Source organism: Astyanax mexicanus, chromosome 18 (genome assembly GCF_023375975.1).
Source record: "Astyanax mexicanus isolate ESR-SI-001 chromosome 18, AstMex3_surface, whole genome shotgun sequence".
Classification (NCBI taxonomy): Eukaryota; Metazoa; Chordata; class Actinopteri; order Characiformes; family Acestrorhamphidae; genus Astyanax; species Astyanax mexicanus.
The window spans coordinates 42019780-42039123 of NC_064425.1; the positions used below are offsets into that span (position 1 = coordinate 42019780).

Genomic DNA, 19344 nt, shown 5'->3' on the forward strand with positions numbered 1-19344 from the left:
ATCAGCCCCCACCCCGGACCCTCCACTCCCACACTGTGTACTGTATGATCCGGCTCTGCGTCCTCCACTGTCCTCTCTGAGAGTAAATGAGCAGAGAGCCGTGTTCGTCTCAGAGGACGTTTCTGACGGATGTGCAGCAGGAGGCAGGTTTTGCAGGTGTCTTTATACTCCTGATTTCATTCAAAAGCTTCCTCAACCCTCACAGTCTGGAGACAAGGACTGACGGACTGCGTAAGTGTCTCCTAACAGGTCCAGAGAATGGAATTTGGAAATGTATCATCAATACTGTCATGGAGACAAAATAAGACATGTCAAACAGCAGAGGAGACAAATTGAAACATGTCAAACAAAATGGGAAGGGGGCATAAAAAGACATAACAATGTGAAGGACACAAAAGGATATGTAAAAAAGTGAAGGGGACAAAATGAGACATGTCAAAAAGTGGAGAAGACATAATAACATAAACATGTCATAATAAAATAAACATGTCAAACAAAATAAGAAGGGGGCATAGTAAGACATAATAATGTGGAAAAGTGGAGAAGACATGTCCATAAGTGACGAAAAAAAGGCACAAAAATGTGTAAAAAAGTGAAAGACATGGAGGACACAAAATCGGACATCAAAAATTGTAAGTGACAAAAAAGACATGCCAAAAAGTGGAAGTGACAAAATGTGTCATGTCAAAAAACTAAGGGGTCACAGTGGGACAAGCCAAAAAATTTAAGGGGGCAAAATGAGACATTTCAAAAAGTGAAAGGAAGAAAATGAGACATGTAAATAAGTGAAGGGACAAAACAAGCTATATCAAAATGTGAAGGAGACAATGAAATATGTGAAATACATTGGGAAAGGGGCATAATAATAAATAAGAATGTAGGGGAGACAATAAAAGACATCAAAAAGTGGAGGAGATACAATAAGACAAAAAGTGAAGGAGACAAAATGAGACATTTAAAAAAAATGTGGAGACAAAATACAACACATCAAATAGTGGAGGGGTCAAAGTGAGACCTGCCAAAAAAGGAAGAGGTCAAAATGAGACATTTCAAAGAGTGAAAGGGATAAAATGATGCATGTCCAAAAGTGCAAGGGGCAAAGTAAGACTTTCCTAAAGGTGAAATTAACAAAAAGAGACATGTCAAAAGTAAAGGGGACAAATTAAACATGGCAAAATGTGGAGGGCTAAAAATAAGATGTCAAAAAATAAAGGAAACAAAATGAGACATGTTAAAACCTAAATACAAAATACTAAGGTATTGTAAAAAGTAGATTAAACTAAATAATACGTTTTAAAAGTGTTTGGGGTAAAATGAGACATGCCAATTAAGAAAGGGGTCAAAATGATGTCAAAAAGTGAAGGGGTTAAAGTGCGACATGCCAAAAAGTGGTGGGGACAGAATGAGACATGCCAAAAATTAAAAGGTGAAGAGTGAGAAAAGGAAGGGGTTAAAATGAGACATCAAAAAGTGGAGGGGACAAAATGAAATTTGCCAAAAAGTAGAGTGGTCAAAATGAGACATTAAAAAAATAATTAAGACAAAAAACTGATATTTCAAAGAGTGATAGAGACATATTAAGACACCAAAAAGTAAAGGGGACAGAATGAGACAAAGATTAAAATGTAACAAATGTTGTGGACAGTATTAGACATTTCAAAATGGAGAAAAATGTATATTTGTAAAGATGGACACACAACATTATGTATAAACAATATTTATTTGAAAATGTATTACCAAGACTTTTTTTCATAACATACTGTATAGATAATATAATATAATATACACTCACCATCATCCACTTTATTACACTGTAAATCCAACAGAAGCATCACGCTATCAGCACTGAAACTCTTCTACAGACACAACCTCACACTTATTTACAGATTTATCCTGCTGACTGTCCCCCTGCAGGACTTCAGGAGCTGATCATCTGATGACCCACGGTCTCTGAGCTGTTCCTGCTCCTCAGGGCGCTGAAGGAGAAGAGTGGTGGGAGGCTGAACAGCTTGTGGGAGGAGATTTGTATCGCGTGTTGGTGTGAAGTGTGTATTAAAAGTGCTTTTCCTCGTGGGACTAATGTCCGACAGCACACAGTCTGCTGCTCAGATAGCCGGGGTGATCCGTCCAGACATAAATCACATGACCACCATTAACATCTGGTGAGATGTTTACCTGTTTCTGTCTACAGTTGACCTTAACCTGTTGCATCACAGATATCAGTACCAGTTAATATAAGGCTCCTTTATAAAGGGTTTATTAATAGCTTATAACAATATTGTTTTATTAATGGTTAATAAATAGGTTACTAACTATAAACCAGCTAAATAAATCAGTATTTTGGCAAGCCTTGGGAAAATGGAATCGAAGATTAGAACCAGTCACAGTCAGGGGGACGTCTTAGCAAAAATAAGTCAATGGTTTGAACACAGTCAGAGGCAGAGGGAAATCTTGGGAAAACCAAAACAGTGATTAGAAGTAGTCACTTTTAGGTGAAGACTTAGGAAAAATAATTGTTTAGAACCCAGTCACAGCCAGGGCAAAGTCTCAGGAAAACGAAATTGTTAATTAGAACCAGTCACAGTCAGTGGGACGTCTAAAGAAAAATAAGTCACTGATTAGAACACAGGGCAAAGTCTCAGAAAGAATGAGCAAATAATTAGAACCAGTCACAGTCAGGGGGGAATCTTCGGAAAATGAATTGGTGATTAGAATCTTAGACAGTCAGGAGGAGGTTTCCGTAAAAAGAGTCACGATTAGAGCCAGTCACAGTCAGGGTAAAGTCTCAGGAAATCCGAATCGATGATTAGAACCAGTCACAGTCAGGGGGAGAGTCTTTAAAAACAAGGCAGTGGTTAGAACCAGTCGCAGTTGGGTGAAGTCTTAAAGAAAATAAGTCACTGATCAGAAAAAAAGTCTCAGGAACAATTAGCAAGTGGAAAAATGGAAATAGGAAAAATGAAACTGTGATTAGAACCAGTGACAGTTAGGGGGAGGTCTTTGGAAAAACAAGGTGGTGTTTTGGACCAGCTGCAATTGGGCGAAGTTTAGTCAGAGGGAAGCTTTGGGAAAAACAAATTGGTGATTAGAACCAATTACAGTCAGGGGGAAAGTCTCTGGAAGAATGAATCAATGATTAGAACCAGTCACAGTCAGAGTTAAGTCTTTGGGAAATCAAGGTGGTGGGCTACTCGCAAATGTGCGAAGTCTTTTGGAAAATAAGACAATGATTAGAAAACAAACACAGTCAGGTTGAAGTCTCAGGAAAAACAAGTCAACCATTAGATCCAGTATCCAGAATCAGCAATTAGAACCAGTGACAGTCAGGAGAAAGTTTCAGTAAGAAGGATCCAATGATTAGAACCAGTCACGTGAAGTCTCTGGAAAAAAAAACAACGTAGTGATTTGGACCAGTTGCAACCAGGCAAAGTCTTAGGGAAAGTAAGCCAATAGTTAGAACCAGTCACTGTCGGGGGACTCTGGAAGAATGAGTCAATGATTTGAACCAATCGCAGTCGGGGGGGGGGGGGGGGGGGCTTTAGGAAAAACCAATCTATGATTAAAACCAGTCACAGTCAGGGGGAAAGTCTTTGGAAGAATAAGTCAATGATTAGAAGTTGGACCAGTTGCAACCAGGGAAATCCTACAACAAACAGCTCAGCTGTTTCCTGCTAATGTCTGGTGTTCTCTGTTTTTTTTCCTGGATTTGTCTGGATGTTTGTTAAAGTTTGAGTTGTTTTAGAAACTTTTAGGTGCCTAGAACAGTTCTACCTTCATGTGCGTTGATCTGTGCTATGGATAATGATGTTTGTTTGATATGTTTTTGGATTAATCTCTATAAATAAACTTCATTATTTATTGTTCATGGCAAAAGCCAAGTTTAGGACAAAATTGTGAGGTCAATCATCAATCAGGTAACATGGGCTGTGATTTAGAACTAAAAAGCCTTGATTTTGGGATTTAGCCAAAACTGGTTTAGAGAAACCAGGCCTATATGCCCAAAAGCATCTAGACACCAGCTTCCAAAGGTAAATTAATAGGGGGTTTCTTCAATTACAGGCATCCCTTGCCTAGGTACATTTGCCATAACCTTGCAATTCCTTGCAATGTCTTGGTTTGCCTAGTAATTCGCAGGAAGGTAATTCCAGGTTATCCAAGGCTATTGACCAGTCGTAGCGCATCTTTGGCTACTTTGACACACTTATTGTGTCAGGCTAGCCTCCCAGTGTATACCCTGATCCATGCTAATGCTAATGCTAATAATCGTGATCGCTGGACGAACCTCCATCAACAGACGGACCTTGCACTTGCACTTTGCTGGTACCCTACGATTCAACCTCATGCAACTCAGACTCGTATCATCTTCTCTTATTGATGTCCTTGGTTGCCATGTTGGAGGCAGTGGATGGGTTCAGAGAGTGTCCAGTAGGGATGGTATTAGGAACCCCACTTTTCTGACCCTCGGTCCGGTTCTGTCTCTCTTTCTCCAGAGTCCTTTGGAGCTCTGCTCTCCTGGCCAGGGCAGCTCTAAGCTGGTGACGGAACTCCTCAATCCTCACCTGGAGTTCCTGGAGCTCTAATTCCCAAGGAGAAGCGGGTCGCCCAGAAGATCCAGACGGTGGGGACAGAACCAGGCTGAGGCCAGGAGATGGACCTCCATTGGCACACAGCTGGGTGGGGGGGCTGCCCACCAATCCCCTCCGGCTGTGCTCCAGCCGGTAGCTGTTGAGGGTCTCCAGGTTGAAGTGGACGCGCTTGTGGTTGGCGTCTTTGGGCTCGGCCTTGAGGCTTTCGTTGTTCCACCTGGTGGTGGCGCTGTAGCCGCTGGAGGTGGAGGTGGAGATGGAGGGTACGACGGATGGCACACGGTGGAGGTTACAGTTTTCTGACAGACACAAGGAGGGGCTAAAGAGAAAGAAAGAAAGAAAAAGAAAATAGTGAGATAAAGTTCTGGAACAGTAAGAATTCGAGATTTATACTGACAAGTTGTTGTGAAACATTTTATAATGTAACATGAAATTGCAACTAACAATCTTTTCCTAACGTTACAGTTTACGTTCATAGAATGTTTTACTGTATCTGTCAAGTTTTGTAGACATTCTTAGTAGGTTTTTATTTAACATTTTTAAACGTTCTGGTAACATCGTTGTAACGTCACTTGTGTCAGTGTTTTAATTTTTTAGTTTTGGGAACGTTACCTTTTACCTTTTTACCTTTTTGGTAGAATTAAAGAATTAAATGTTAGTTCTTAACATCGGGCAAACTTTAAACAAAGTTGTGGAACATTTTATAACGTTACATTAATCCCAGCTATCAGCCTTTGCTTAATAGAACGTTCTCTGATCTTTACAGTTAATGTTCTTAGAACATAAAATCTATCAAGTTTTCTGGTTATTCTCTATTTGTTTTTAAATGTTTTAACATTTCCTTAATGTTAGCATTCATCTAGCTGGGAACATTATGTCTTAATAAGATTGTAATGCAAAAAATTAATTTTGTCACACATTTTTAGAATGTTTCTGGAATATTATTTCTGAAATGCTATGAACTAACCTTCCAGTAACCTTTTCCAAACATTGTTAAATGTTCTTAACACTGGGAGAAACTTTAAACAAGGTTGTGGAACATTTTATAATGTTACATAAATTTCAGCTAACACTCTTTTCCTAACGTTACAGTTAACATTCAAAGAACGTTTTACTGTATCTGTCAAGGTTTATGGACGTTTTAGAACTTTTTTTTAACATTTAACATTTTTAAACATTCAGATAATGTTGCTGCAATGTAAAACACTTGTGTGAATGTTTATAGTTTTGGGAAAAACTAAACGTTTTACCTCAAATTTGTCAGACATTTTCAAAACATTCCTGGAACAATATTTCTGAATGTTACAGTCTAACCTTCCTGCAACCTTTTCCAAACATTGCTAAATATTCTTAGAACGTTCTTAACATTGAGAAAACAAATAAGGTTGTCGAATGTTACGTCAATCTTTGGCTAGTAGAACGTTTTCTGAACTTTACAGTTAATGTTATTAGAAGGTACAAAAGATTAAGTTTTCTGGAGGTTCTTAAAGTTTTTAAATGTTGTGAGTAAACCTTACCCATAACTAGGAAACACTAAGAATGCAGTTTTTTGTCTATAATGCACAGAAAAGAAGAGTCTATATTCTACTATAAAATCTGAATAGCAAATAAATCCAATTATCTAAAAAAAATATTGTATTTTACATTTTCATTGCATTGAAAGCCTGAGTAATATTTTATATTTCACCTTTTTATTTCATAAACCATCTCTAAACAGCAAAACATAAAATTATGATTAGAAGGGGTTCTAAATCACATTAAATATGTAAAAAAATTGCAACAGTTACTTTGCCCAAATGGCTCCAGTACTGCTGGTTTTCCAGTGTTTTTGCAGTGGGCGGAGCCAAGCTACTTTGCCAAGCATTGGCCGGTTCATGGTCTATTCTAAAGGACAACAGCTCTCAAATAGTGTTTTATACAAAAAAATAAAAATACAATTAAAAACACTGTATGTCCACTGTAATGGATGCAAGGTCTAAAAGGGTTAAAATAAAAAAAATGATTCTTAAAGTTTCCTACGATAAATCAATTTCTACTTCTGTTTTAGTTTTTTTTTTTTACTGACCTTCTGTCTGCGACGGCTTCTTCTGCTTTACTCTCCTCATCACACGTCATGTTTAACGCCCGGTGAATCTTCTGCAGTGACATCACAATGATCACACACAGCATTACATCACATCACAGCATTACATCACACAGATCTATCTGTGCCCTTCTCTGCCTGTGCTTACTGTATCTCACCAATAGAGGGCGCACAAGCTCTACGTTTAATATAGGAAACCAGATTTGGCAGCATGCAGTATGTGATGAAACTCTGAGTAAAATAATAATAATAAAAATAATCATGTAACATAATTAAACTTTCTGTTCCAATGATTAAAGATAGTAATTCCAAATATGTCCAATATTGGTGAACATTCTTCTAATAAAACCTGTATTACGCAGATACAGACACAGATATGCAAATGCATAACAAACACTGCTTTAGCTCCTCTGGACAGTAATAAAACTGTGATGCAAACCATTATTATGTCACACGTTTCAGAACGTGGAACATTACTTCTGTATTTCTGTAGAAAGTTTTCTGAAGGTTACGGTTCATTTTCTTAAAACGTTTAATTAAACAAGTTTTCTGGATTTACTTTTATTTATTTATTTTTATACTTTTAGTTTTGGTTATTTTACACAATGTTTCCAGAATGTTAGTATTCATCTAGCTGAAAACGTTATGTGAGAAAAGTTCTAAAAACACTGTGATGCAAATCATTATTATGTCACATTTTCAGAACGTTCCTAAAACATTACTTCTGTGATGTTACCGGTCAACCTTCCTGCGACATTCTTATAATGTTCCTAACATTGGGAAAACTTTAAAAAAGGTTGTGGAACATTTTATATATTATTACATTAATCCCAGATAACCATTTTTGGTTAGAATGTTTTTTGGACGTTATGGTTAACGTTCTTAGAATGTTTAATTTGTCAAAATACCTGGATTTTTTTTATGTTTTTTTTTTTTCATTTAACGCGTCACAGAAAAACTTAAATAACACTGTGATGCAAACCATTATTATGGTACATGTTTTCAGAACGTTCCTGGAACATTATTTCTGTAGTGTTACAAGCTAACATTCCTGCAACATTCATATAATGTTCCTAACATTGGGAGAACTTTAAACAAGGTTGTGGAACATTTTATAATACAACATTAATACCAACTAACCATTTTTGGTTCATAGAATGTTTCCTGAACGTTACGGTCAATAGAATATTTGTCAAGTTTTTTCGATGTTCTTAATGTTTTTAAATGTTTAAAAGTCACTGCAATGTCACTTATGTCAATGTTTTTTTTAATGCTTAGTCTTGGTTACATTTCCATAACGTTTCCAGAATGTGTCACGTCTGGTGCTGTTAGCTCCTCTGTCCCTTCCACACCAAGCTCTAACGGAGGTTCTCAGGTCAACAACTACATTACCCAGAATGCACCACCCGCTGACAACACGCACTCACCTGATCACGTGACACCTCAACTGCTTCCTCCAGGAAGTCCCGAATACTGATTACTGGCACTATATAAGAGCACTCCACACAAACACCCACGCCGCGTATTGTAGGTTCTCCTCATTACAAAGCGTTTCTATATCTCTTGTCTCAGTTTATCTCGTGTATGACCTTGCCTTTGTTTTCTCGACGCCGATTATTGCCTTTGCCTCTGATACTGGATTGTTTGTGTATTACCTGGACTGTGTTTTCACTACTGCCTCTTGGATTACCTCTGACATTGGGTCTCTCGTGTATGAACTCTGGACTGTCTCTCGTTTATGGTATGGTTTCGCCTACATTGCTCTGGTTTCTGGTGATGAACTGTTTTCTGTATCAACCACGTATTACATCTGTTTATTTTTATAATAAACATATATTTTTATCAGTATCTGCACGTGTCTGCAATTCTGCGCTCATCATGACAGAATGTTAGAACGTGAGAAAAGTATTAATAACACTGTGATGCGAAACATTACTACATCACAAGTTTTCAAAACGTTCCTGAAACATTATTTATGTAATGTTACAGGCTAACCTTCCGCTCAATTTATCAAGTTTACTGAATGTTCTTAATGATTTTAAACGTTTAAAAGTGTAAAAAAAGTCACTGCAACGTCACTTGTGTTGTTATTTTTAGAGACTTTTCCATAACATTTCCAAAATGTTAGTTTTTATCTAGCTGAAAATGTTATATGAGAAAAGTCCTAATAACACTGTGATGCAAACCATTTTTATGCCACACGTTTTCAGAACGTTCCTGCAACATTATTTCTGTAATGTTACACACTAACATTCCTTCAACATTCTTATAACGTTCCTAACATTGGGAGAACTTATATATATATATAAATATATATATATATAATTATAATTACATTAATCCGAGCTAACTGTTTTTGGTTAGTAGAACGTTTTATAAATGTTAAGGCTAATGTTCTTGGAATATTCAATTTGTACGTTTTTTTTTAAATGCTCTTAATGTGTTTAAACGTTTTAAAAGTGTAAAATTGCTGCAACATCACTTCTATCCTGTTTTTTTTTGTTTGTTTTAATTTTCAGAACGTTCCTTGAACATTGTTTCTGTAACGTTACACACTAACCTTCCTTCAACATTCTTGTAACGTTCCTAATGTTGGGAGAACTTTAAAGAAGATTGTGGAACATTTTATAGTATTACATTAATCTCAACTAACCATCTTTGGTTAGTAGAACGTTTTCTGAATGTTTCACTAACTCTGGGCCTGGGTGTGGCTAAAGAAATTAAACTGAGTAGGCTTTATTATATACTGTAATACAGTTGTGATGAGAATTTGATTGCATTCAGCCCCTTAAAAATAAGAGAATCACTGAGGTCATTAGTTCTGAACCTCCAGCTCATCCTGAAGGTACTGGATGTAGCTCTATTATCATCATCATCATCATCACTCCTGAGAGCTCCACCCACAGGAACACCACTGCTGACGGGCACTACACCCCCTATTCGCCCTCACAGCCGTGGGCATGGTGACTTCGGAGGTCATGTGCTGATGGCTGCTTCAGAGCAGCGTCTCGTTCTATTGGCCAGAGCTTTTCTATGGTAATTATGAAGCTGAGGACAATGGGGGGGGGGGGGGAGCTGAATATAATGGTGGATGATGAATTCTGAGCAAATACATGTTCCAAATATATATGAGGGTCTCAGGGAGACTGGGGGCGAGCTATACAATTAAATGAGGTCCTTCAGGTAATGTGTTTTTTTTTTTAAAAGACACAAAGAAGAGTGATGGATGGCAACTTTATTCTGAAGGAAGATAAAAAAAAAGATACTAGGAGAAATAAATGATTAAACATATAGTGCCCTATCGTACACCCTGCACAAGGTGTGTTGCGATGCTCTTTGCTATCTTACACCCCATCAACAGTCTATTTTTTTCACGTCTTGCGCCTGAGGTGCGTGTGAGGTGTGTTCAGGTAAATTAATGGTGTGTTTCTATCTTAGCCATGGAAAAAACATGGAAAATGCGCCACAGACTGATTAAAACCCTGACAACAGTCAGTCATCAGAGTCCATTCCTATAGGTGCTCCCAGCTCGCAAACCCAACTTTTAACTCAACAATACACAGAATAAAGAATAATATAACATTGCTGTTCCCTTAAAAATGAGCTGCTGGTGTATATTCACAGCGTGAACGAGCAGGTCAGTATCTGTCTCTGCAGAGACGCACAAAAGCGCCGCACTGTTAAGTTACGAGCGCGCCAAAGTCAGAGCCCATCTGACTCTTAAAGGGGATGGCAAGTGACACAATGATTGGTTTTTGATTCAGGATTTTATGCTACACACTAAATTAATCACACCAATGATTGCTGAAGAGAATTAGTTTATGCCTTTGGCGCTTTTTGATCTACGCAAGGTGTACTTTTCCCGTCGTTATGATAGCAAAGACACAAGACCGCGATTGGCCTGAGGACTATAGATTGCTAAAAGCCTAAGGGCCCTAAGACTGATATGGGTAATATTTGGGTAATATTTATTGAGCTACACATACATAATTCACGCGGCCTTGCCTTGCCATGAGCACACTAGCCAGGGCCGTATTGTACACCCTGCGTGAGGCATTTAAAGATGCTCACTGCCATCTTACACCCCGTCAACAGTCTATTTTTATGACTAGTGACACACTGATTGGTTCAGGATTTCACACTACGCCCAAAATTAATCACACCGATGATTGCTTAAGAGAATTAGCTCATGCCTTTGGCGCTTTTTGATCTACGCAAGGTGTACTTTTCCCGTCGTTACGATAACAAAAACACACCAACACGCCCTTAATCAAGTTGCATGTTGCTCAAGTGTCGTCTTGCCTATAGAAGTAGATTGCCAAAATAGGGACCCAGAACTTTTTAAATTCTGATATAGTCGTTTATAAGTTTCCCTAAGACAACAAATCGTCATTATCGCCCCCCTGTGGACAGTGCAGTGAATACACAGTGTACAGTACATGCCTCTGCAGTACAGTACATGAGTCATGCTTTTGTATTTAGCTTATTTTTGTGTTGTTCACGGCTCTCTCCTCTTTTTTTTTCTAAACCAGCCTCAGAGTTTCATCAGTTACACTAAGAGGAAAGTTCCCGTGTCTGAAGGCCATTAGTAATCCTACGACACGAACAAATGCGCTCGGAGGGAACCGGAGAAGAAACAGAATACATTTGAGGTGAAGTGGTGGATTTTCTGCCGCACTGTTCCCACACTGTGTATTTAGTCAGAATCTTTATTAGGTGAGCACAGGATATATATATATATATATATACACTGACTGCGTCTCTGTGCAGCCGTCAGCATTCCAGTCAGGTCAGCTTTTATTACCTTCTGCTCGGCCTGAGAGACGATAGAAACAGACTGTCTGATTTCAGACACAGATCAATCTTTATGCACTTAAAGGACTAAAGCACTGGAACACCTGCTCTTCCACTGTTTACACTGAAATCTAGAGTATAAAAAATAAGAGTTTTTGCTTTTGTTGGAGTAACTCTTTCTGCTGTTCCAAAAATCCTTTCTATACTCCCTATACATTTGTAATACCATGTAATATGCAATACTACCTTAACTATACCATCTGCACCACCCTATACAACACTATACTATACCTTTAATACCATATACTCCCCGATACGCCACCATACCATCTATACCACCATATACTACCCAATACTCTCCTATATTACCATATACTAGGCTTAACAATTTTATACTAACCTATGCTACTTTACCACCTATACTACCTTATCCTCCTATACTACGCTTTACATTTACAACCCTTTAAAATACTTAAGATACTAACCTATACGCCCTTTACCACCTATACCTTAAACTCCTATACTAACATATACTACCCTTTACAACCTTTACTACCTATAGTTCCTGTGCTCCCCTTTATAATTTATACCAATCTTTAGTCCCTTTATTACTCTTTACAATTCATACTAACATATTCTGCAACAGCTTCTACCCCCAAGCCATCAGACTCCTTAACTGCAGAGACTGAACTGATGGTTTTTCTGTACATGCACACACACTCTTACCCCACTTACCCCAGAAAATGGAAAGCACTAAAAACCCTACTACCTCACTGGACTCTATTGCACACTGTGTAATAGAGTAATTACTACCTCACCTGGTCTTTTTTGCACACTGCAAAATTTGCACACTGTCTTGTTATTTATTATTCTTTGTCTGTATTGTGTTGTATTGTCTGTCTGCACTTTTGTACTGTTGCACTATTGTTCTGTCTACACTGTGTTTATGTGCACCATGGTCCTTGTAGGAACGTTGTTTCGTTTCACTGTGTACTCTGCATATAGCTGAAATGACAATAAAAACCACTTTGACTTTGACTTTGATATACTACCCTTTACAAACTTTACTGCCCTTTACAATTTATACTAACCTATACTGCATTTACTACCTATACTACTGTATACTCTTTATATATAATACCATATACTACATTTTTTTACTATCCTACCCTTTACAATTTATACTAACCTATAATACCTTTAATACCTTTACTCCCATAATACCATACACTTCTTTTACAACTACTACCCTATATTAATCTAACCTATTCTATACTCTATACTTCCTATACTCCCCTATACTATTCTAGACTATACTACCCTATATTCCCCTCTACTTTCCATACTTCTCTGATTCTCTATAGTACCTTGATTTTGCTGAAATATCATGTAACATTTCATACAGTCTATACTACCCTATACTCCCCTGTTATACCATTTGCTACCATTTACAACCTTTACTGCCATTGGCAGCCTATACTGAACTATATTAACCTATATTCCCCTTACTACCTATAATATTTTATACGTCTATAATACTAAACACTACCTTTTACAGTCTTTACTACCCTTTACTAATCTAAACTACTTTATACTCTCCTATACTCCCCATACTATTTATATTGCCTATAGTAGACTATACTCCCCTATATTCCCCTCTACTTCCTGTGCTCCTGTGATACTCCTCTATAGTACCCTGACTTTGCTAAAGTAACTTTATCTACGGTAGCATTTACCATATACACAACCCTTTACAATCTTTACAGCCTATACTAACCTATACTACCTATACTCACTTTACTACCTATATTACCTGATACTCCTACAATACCATATACTATTTTTTACAATCTTTACTACCCTTTACTAATCTAAACTAATTCATACTCTTATATACTCCCTATACTCCCCTTATAGCCTATACTAGACTATACTACCCTATATCCCCGTCTACTTTCCTAACTCCTCTAGTACTCCCCTATAGTACCCTATGTTGCCTGTACACCCCAATACTATAGCACCTATATTACCACATAGGTCCTATAGTACCCTATACTGCCATATAGAACCTTATACTACCTAGACTAGCTTTTAGTACACAACACTACACTATACAGTACTTACTTATAGTACCCTAATCTCCCATATGGTCCCATATATTCTCCCCTGTACTGTCCTATACTATTGAAAAGCTGTGTATTATACTCCCTATATAAGTTAGTATAGGGAGAATAATCTCAATACTCCTATATACTCCCTGTACTGCGCTATGGATGATCAGTAACTGGAATTGACTGGCTGTATAGATGATCTGATCAAGACACACGTCATTTCTAAAGTTGCTTTAGATATTTAAAGTCTGGTGTGAGGAATGTTTCTGCACTGCTCCACCAGCTCAGTCATTTGAGTCTGCAGATGTTTGATGGATGCTGTCGGGGGGGGGGGGTAGAGAGATTTCAGCCCTCATTAGGTGGCCACGGCTCATCCTGCCCAGTGAGAGTCATTAAAAAAAGATGCTAAACTGCTGTAAAGATGATTCTGCTAAAAGCAGAAGCTGCTGGTTTTGATGTCGCTCTAAATTACTCTCGGCCACACCATCATCTAAAGTTTCTGCATAATTGTAGCTGATGGAAACACGACTCCTGCTTCTGCCATCTGCTTTCATTCAAACAAACTTCATTCTTAGACAAATATAACCTGAGTAAATACAGGAAGCAGTTTTTAATGTTAAATTTATTTACTAAGGGAAAATCAATCCCAAAGAAATCTGTAGAGGGGAAAATACTTTTTTACAACACTGTGTTTGGAACATTCTGGTTTTCTAGAATTTCCTACAGGTGTTATGACCTAAATGTTGGGGCAGGATGCAAATGCATGAAGGGTTTATTCTATACTATAATAAAAAAGAACCAAGATACGCTAGAAACACGCTAGAAATTTGCCTGAACACGCCTAATTTTTGGATCACCACTACCATCAGCATAGATATATTTAAAAGCAGCATTGCTGTTTAAACAATTCAGGCAGAAGGCATGAAAATAGATTGTTGGCAGGGTGTAAGATAGCAATAAGTGCACAATAGAACCTGATGTGTCTCATTTTTAGATTTTTTTTATTTGCATTAACTTGCAACACACAAGTTATCATTTTTTTCCTGAATGTGCTCTGTTCGGACGCAACCACATTAGGGAATGCAACTCAATGCTGATTGGTCTAAGATATTCAGAGGCAGGACTGGCTGTCCAGAACAGTCACAGCTATGCTAACAACCTGTGGTGGTGTGTCGCACAATCGCCGTAAAATAGAACTATATAACTAATATAGTTATATACAGAGGAAACTAATATAGTTTCCTCACAGAAACTTTTAACACCAACTGGTTATGAATACAAGTACAAGTTCTGAGGAGACTATTAATCTAAAACTATTTTTAAAAATGACACATCATTAAAATGGTGGGGGGATACATGCTACAGGGTGAAGTGCACCAAAAACAGTCCCTAAAAACGGTATTACTTCTGATTTTTCAGTATTTTACATCATCATTATCATTTCATATATATATTTCAGATCTAGTGATAAAAAGGAACTATATAACTAAACTATGTAGAGGCAGGACTGGCTGTCCAGAACAGTCACAGCTAAATTAAAACTAGTTTGATGTTCTGGAAACTCCACCTTCTCACCCTATGGTGGTGCCTCGTCCAATCATCCTAAAAAAAACTATATAACTGCAATATTCAGAGGCAGGAGTGGCTGTCCAGAACAGTCACTGGTTTAATGTTCTGGAAACTCCTTCTTCTCGCCCTGTTGGCTATATTTGGGTAAAGGGTGATGAAATACAGTATTTAAAGTAAAACGAGGAAGTTTTCTCACCTGGCTGGTGTGGAGCCAGTACCTGAGCCTGTGCTGGTGGCGCAGGTGGGGGAGGATGAACCGGTAGAAGGCGTGTTCTCCCAGCAGGGTGAGTAACGCCCCGGCCACGCCCACACACAGCAACACGAACAGCCCAGAGAAATGCTGAATACCCATCTGCAGAGTCTGCAAACAAATACACATTTTATACATTATTATATACTATTATAACACTTTATTTATAATTAACACTCTCACTGAACACTGACTTTATTAACGTTTATTTGGGTTTAGTATTGTAATGTTATATAGAGTTAATTACGGGTAGACACTTTCACTGATCACTGACTTTATTAGCAGTGTTGGGCACGTTACTTTGAAAAAGTAATTAGTTATAGTTACTCGTTACTTCTCCAAAAAAGTAACTGAGTTACTAACGGAGTTACTCCACTATAAAAGTAATTAGTTACCAGTAAAAGTAACTATCGCGTTACTTTTTATTATTCGCCCGTCAAAAAAAGGAAATCAATTATGCATTTACTATTATTATTAGAAAAATAACAAAAAATAACAAACGAAAATAAACCCAAAATGTTGACAAAAATATAATCTAACGAATTTCAAAAAAATAAAACGAAATTCTCCACACAACCAAAGAAAATTACTAAAACTTGTAATACTGAAAAAAGCAGAAAAACGCATCTGGGGATGAAATTTAACAAACCAAGCCACACTCAAAAGAAATATGTATATATAAAACAAAATAATGGACAAAAACAACAATTTAATGCCCGTTAAAATGGTATTAATATAACAGCTTCACCAAAAGAGAATAGAGCTTAGATCATGCCCAAAAAATCCGACCCAGCCGGAGCCCGTGCACATTCTGCCCAAGCCCGAACCATAAACTGTCATTATGAGCCTGACCCGATCCGCCCCATAAACTGTCTGTTTTCGGGCTGATTGAATGAGCGAAATATAATCAGAATTATGTTAATTAACACTGTAACATAGAAGCATAGAACTATTATTTAATTCAAATGATTTTTAAGAACAGCTACACACAATGCTGCAAGTCAAACGCGGAGGCGTTCACGTGCGCCCAGAGCTACGTGATTACAGTTTTCATTTTTATTATAGTTTAATTTTATTTTGTTTTTATTTTTTCTGTTCATTTTAGGGTGGGCTTGCTAGCGCGAGCGCTTTACACAAGAACTAACGGACCACGAGTGCCGCGCGCTCGGCACAACAACTCCCGCTGTACAACTCCGCTGTACAACAGCGCTTATAAATAAATTAAACACAAAAATTAGGGTATTCTATCAGTAATTTCAGTTCGTTTTAGTTAGTTTTATAAACACAAAATACAGTTCGAGATAGTTATGTTTTTCCTTTTAATTACCGTTTTTATTAGATTCAGTTAACACAAATGTTTTTCACTTTCAATTTTCGCTATTTCGTTCGCTTTAGTGAACAATAATAATTGGTTACTTAGCAACATTGTGATTATCACACCAGAGCTTTATATAAAATAAAAATAGGAGCCTGATTTCGGGTCGGTCCTCAGGTCAGGTGGGATTCGGGCAGAGAATCTAAGCTCTAAAAGAGAAAGCAGCAGCACCACAAAAACCGGAGCAGCTAAAAAGAGCTTAACGTCCTTAATTCGGAACTTGGGCTGTCCACGGCAATCACTGAATTGATTAGAGCACGCAAATCGTCACAATTGTGCCTCACTTCACCACGCCAAACCACAGGCACAGCGGCCAGAAGCTCAAGTTCACCGGACAGAGGAGGGGTTAACCAGGGCAAAGCGAAATAAAAAAAAAAAAGTTCATAGAGCTGCTAAAGTAACGTGCAGTAACGGGGTGTCGGAAATGGTAACGGCGTTATAGTTACAGTCATAGTAATTAGTTAGATTACTCGTTACTGAAAAAAAGTAACGGCGTTAGTAACGCCGTTAATTTTAACGCCGTTACTCCCAACACTGTTTATTAGTGTGTATTTGGGTTTAGTAGAAGTTTTGCACCTGTACTGCAATCGCACAAACACACACACACACACACACACACAGTGGGATGATTTCGAGCAGCACACTAAATCATGACCGTTCAGTTTGGGTCCTTTAACCACAGTATCTTTTCTAAATGGGCTCTGAGCTCCCACAGCCCCTCTAGAATCATCTCACACACACACACACACACACACACACACACACACTCCTCAGGCATCATCTCCCAGATGCCTGAACCTGGCTGCCTATTTAGATGGTTTATCTGCGGGTGATTTTTCAGCCTGTCACTCTGGAGAGTGGCTGGTTCTCAGCAGCGAGGCGATAGGCATCTGTGGATGATGGATGATGCCCGTGTCGGCCAGCAGGGGGCAGGCCGTCTCAAGGAGCTTGTTCAGCTTTATGACCACCAAGTAAGTGAACATCCAGTAGGACTGGAGTCCAGAGGTTGTGTGGAGATATCTGGACCCAGTTCACATCCTGGGTGATCTGATAATTTGAGAATCATTGAAAAGTTACTTTATTTCAGTAGTTCAAAATATAAAACTCATATATTATATAGATGTATTAAACACAGATGGTTATGGCGTACAGCCAATGAAACCCAAAAATCAGTGTCTCAAAAAAATTAGAAAAGACCAATTGGTACTTTTGGCAGTGTGGGTAGTGTGCCAAGTCCTGCTGGAAAATAAAATCCACATAATATTTTTTTTAGGAAAACACTGCACTGACTTTTTATTTGTAAATCAAGGGAGCAGAGTCTGGAGGAAGAGTGGAGAGACACACAGTCCAAACTGCTCGAGGTCTAGTGTGAAGTTTCCACCAATCAGTGATGGTTTGCTGGTGTTGAGCCACTGTGTCTAAAGTCAGTGCAGTTTTGTTTTCCCACAAAATCTTACTAACCTCTAACTAATCTAACTAACTTAGCGGATTTCATTTTCCAGCAGGACTTGGCACACTGCCCACACTGCAAAAAGTACCTATTGGTCTCATATAATATTAACATTTTCTGAGATACTGATTTTTGGGTTTTCATTGGCTGTAAGCCATAATAAACAATCAACAATAAAAGAAATAAACACTTAAAATAGATCTCTCTGTGTTTAATACATCGATATAATATATGAGTTTCACATTTTGAACTGAATGACTGAAATAAAGTAACATTTCAATGATATTCTAATGCTGTTGAAATTGGCTTTTATTTTACCACAAAGAGCTATTTTGTAAAGAACAAAATAATACAGCAGTAATTACTCTATTGTGTATGGCTATGCATGTTATAAAAACAACTTTAATTTGTTTTTGTTTGATACCAATACTGATGTTAATAAATAAACAATCAATCAATTAAAAAATAAAAGTACAAATCAAGTCTTACTTCCCATCAATTCTTATAAACCTATAAACCTGAATCTCACTCTTTACATAAAGTAAGAGTGTCCGTCCTGCATTCAGTGCACTGCAGTTTAGTTCACTGTGTTTTTAAACTAATAGAGATAAATCGTGAACACAGAGCACAGCTGGATCTCTGGCTGAGCTTCTCAGAACACTGGAGATCCAGTCAGTGATGTGGAGTTCATAAATTATTACAGTTCTGAGTAAGAGACTGAGCTGAGTGACTCTGAATGCAGGAGTGTTCAATTTAAACTGCAGTGACGTTCACAAGGGCTCAACTAAAGATACCAGAGCATCCACACAATTATCCTCTTAGGCTGAGATTTATCCAACCCAAACCCAAACCAAAACCTAAACAAAAACAAGTCGACCCTACTCAACCCAAACCAACTCATCCCAAACCAAACCTAAACAAGTTAATTCTACTTAACCTAAACCAAACCAAACTAAACCAAAACAAAAACAAATTGATCCTACTCAACTCAAACCCCACATCAAACCCAACCCAAACCAAAATAAATCAACCCAACCCTTTCTATCCCAAACATAACCCACCCCATTCTGCCATTTCCCTTATCATCCCAAGCCCAATCTAAACCAAAACAGGTTGATCCTACCCA

The 19344-nt window shown here is 37.9% G+C and overlaps 1 protein-coding gene across 1 annotated transcript in view; it reads right to left on the minus strand.

Moving 5' to 3' along the window:
- Positions 1-3627: 3627 nt before the first annotated feature.
- The window catches only part of grin3ba (glutamate receptor, ionotropic, N-methyl-D-aspartate 3Ba), a 149984-nt gene continuing 134267 nt past the window's right edge, over positions 3628-19344 (minus strand). Inside the window, exons 8-10 of the mRNA XM_022668924.2 lie at positions 15340-15504; positions 6652-6722; positions 3628-4905 (exon numbers count right to left, since the gene is read on the minus strand). Of these exons, the coding sequence (XP_022524645.2) occupies positions 4359-4905; positions 6652-6722; positions 15340-15504 (783 nt within the window). The 3' untranslated portion in view covers positions 3628-4358. The remainder of the gene's footprint in view (positions 4906-6651; positions 6723-15339; positions 15505-19344) is intronic.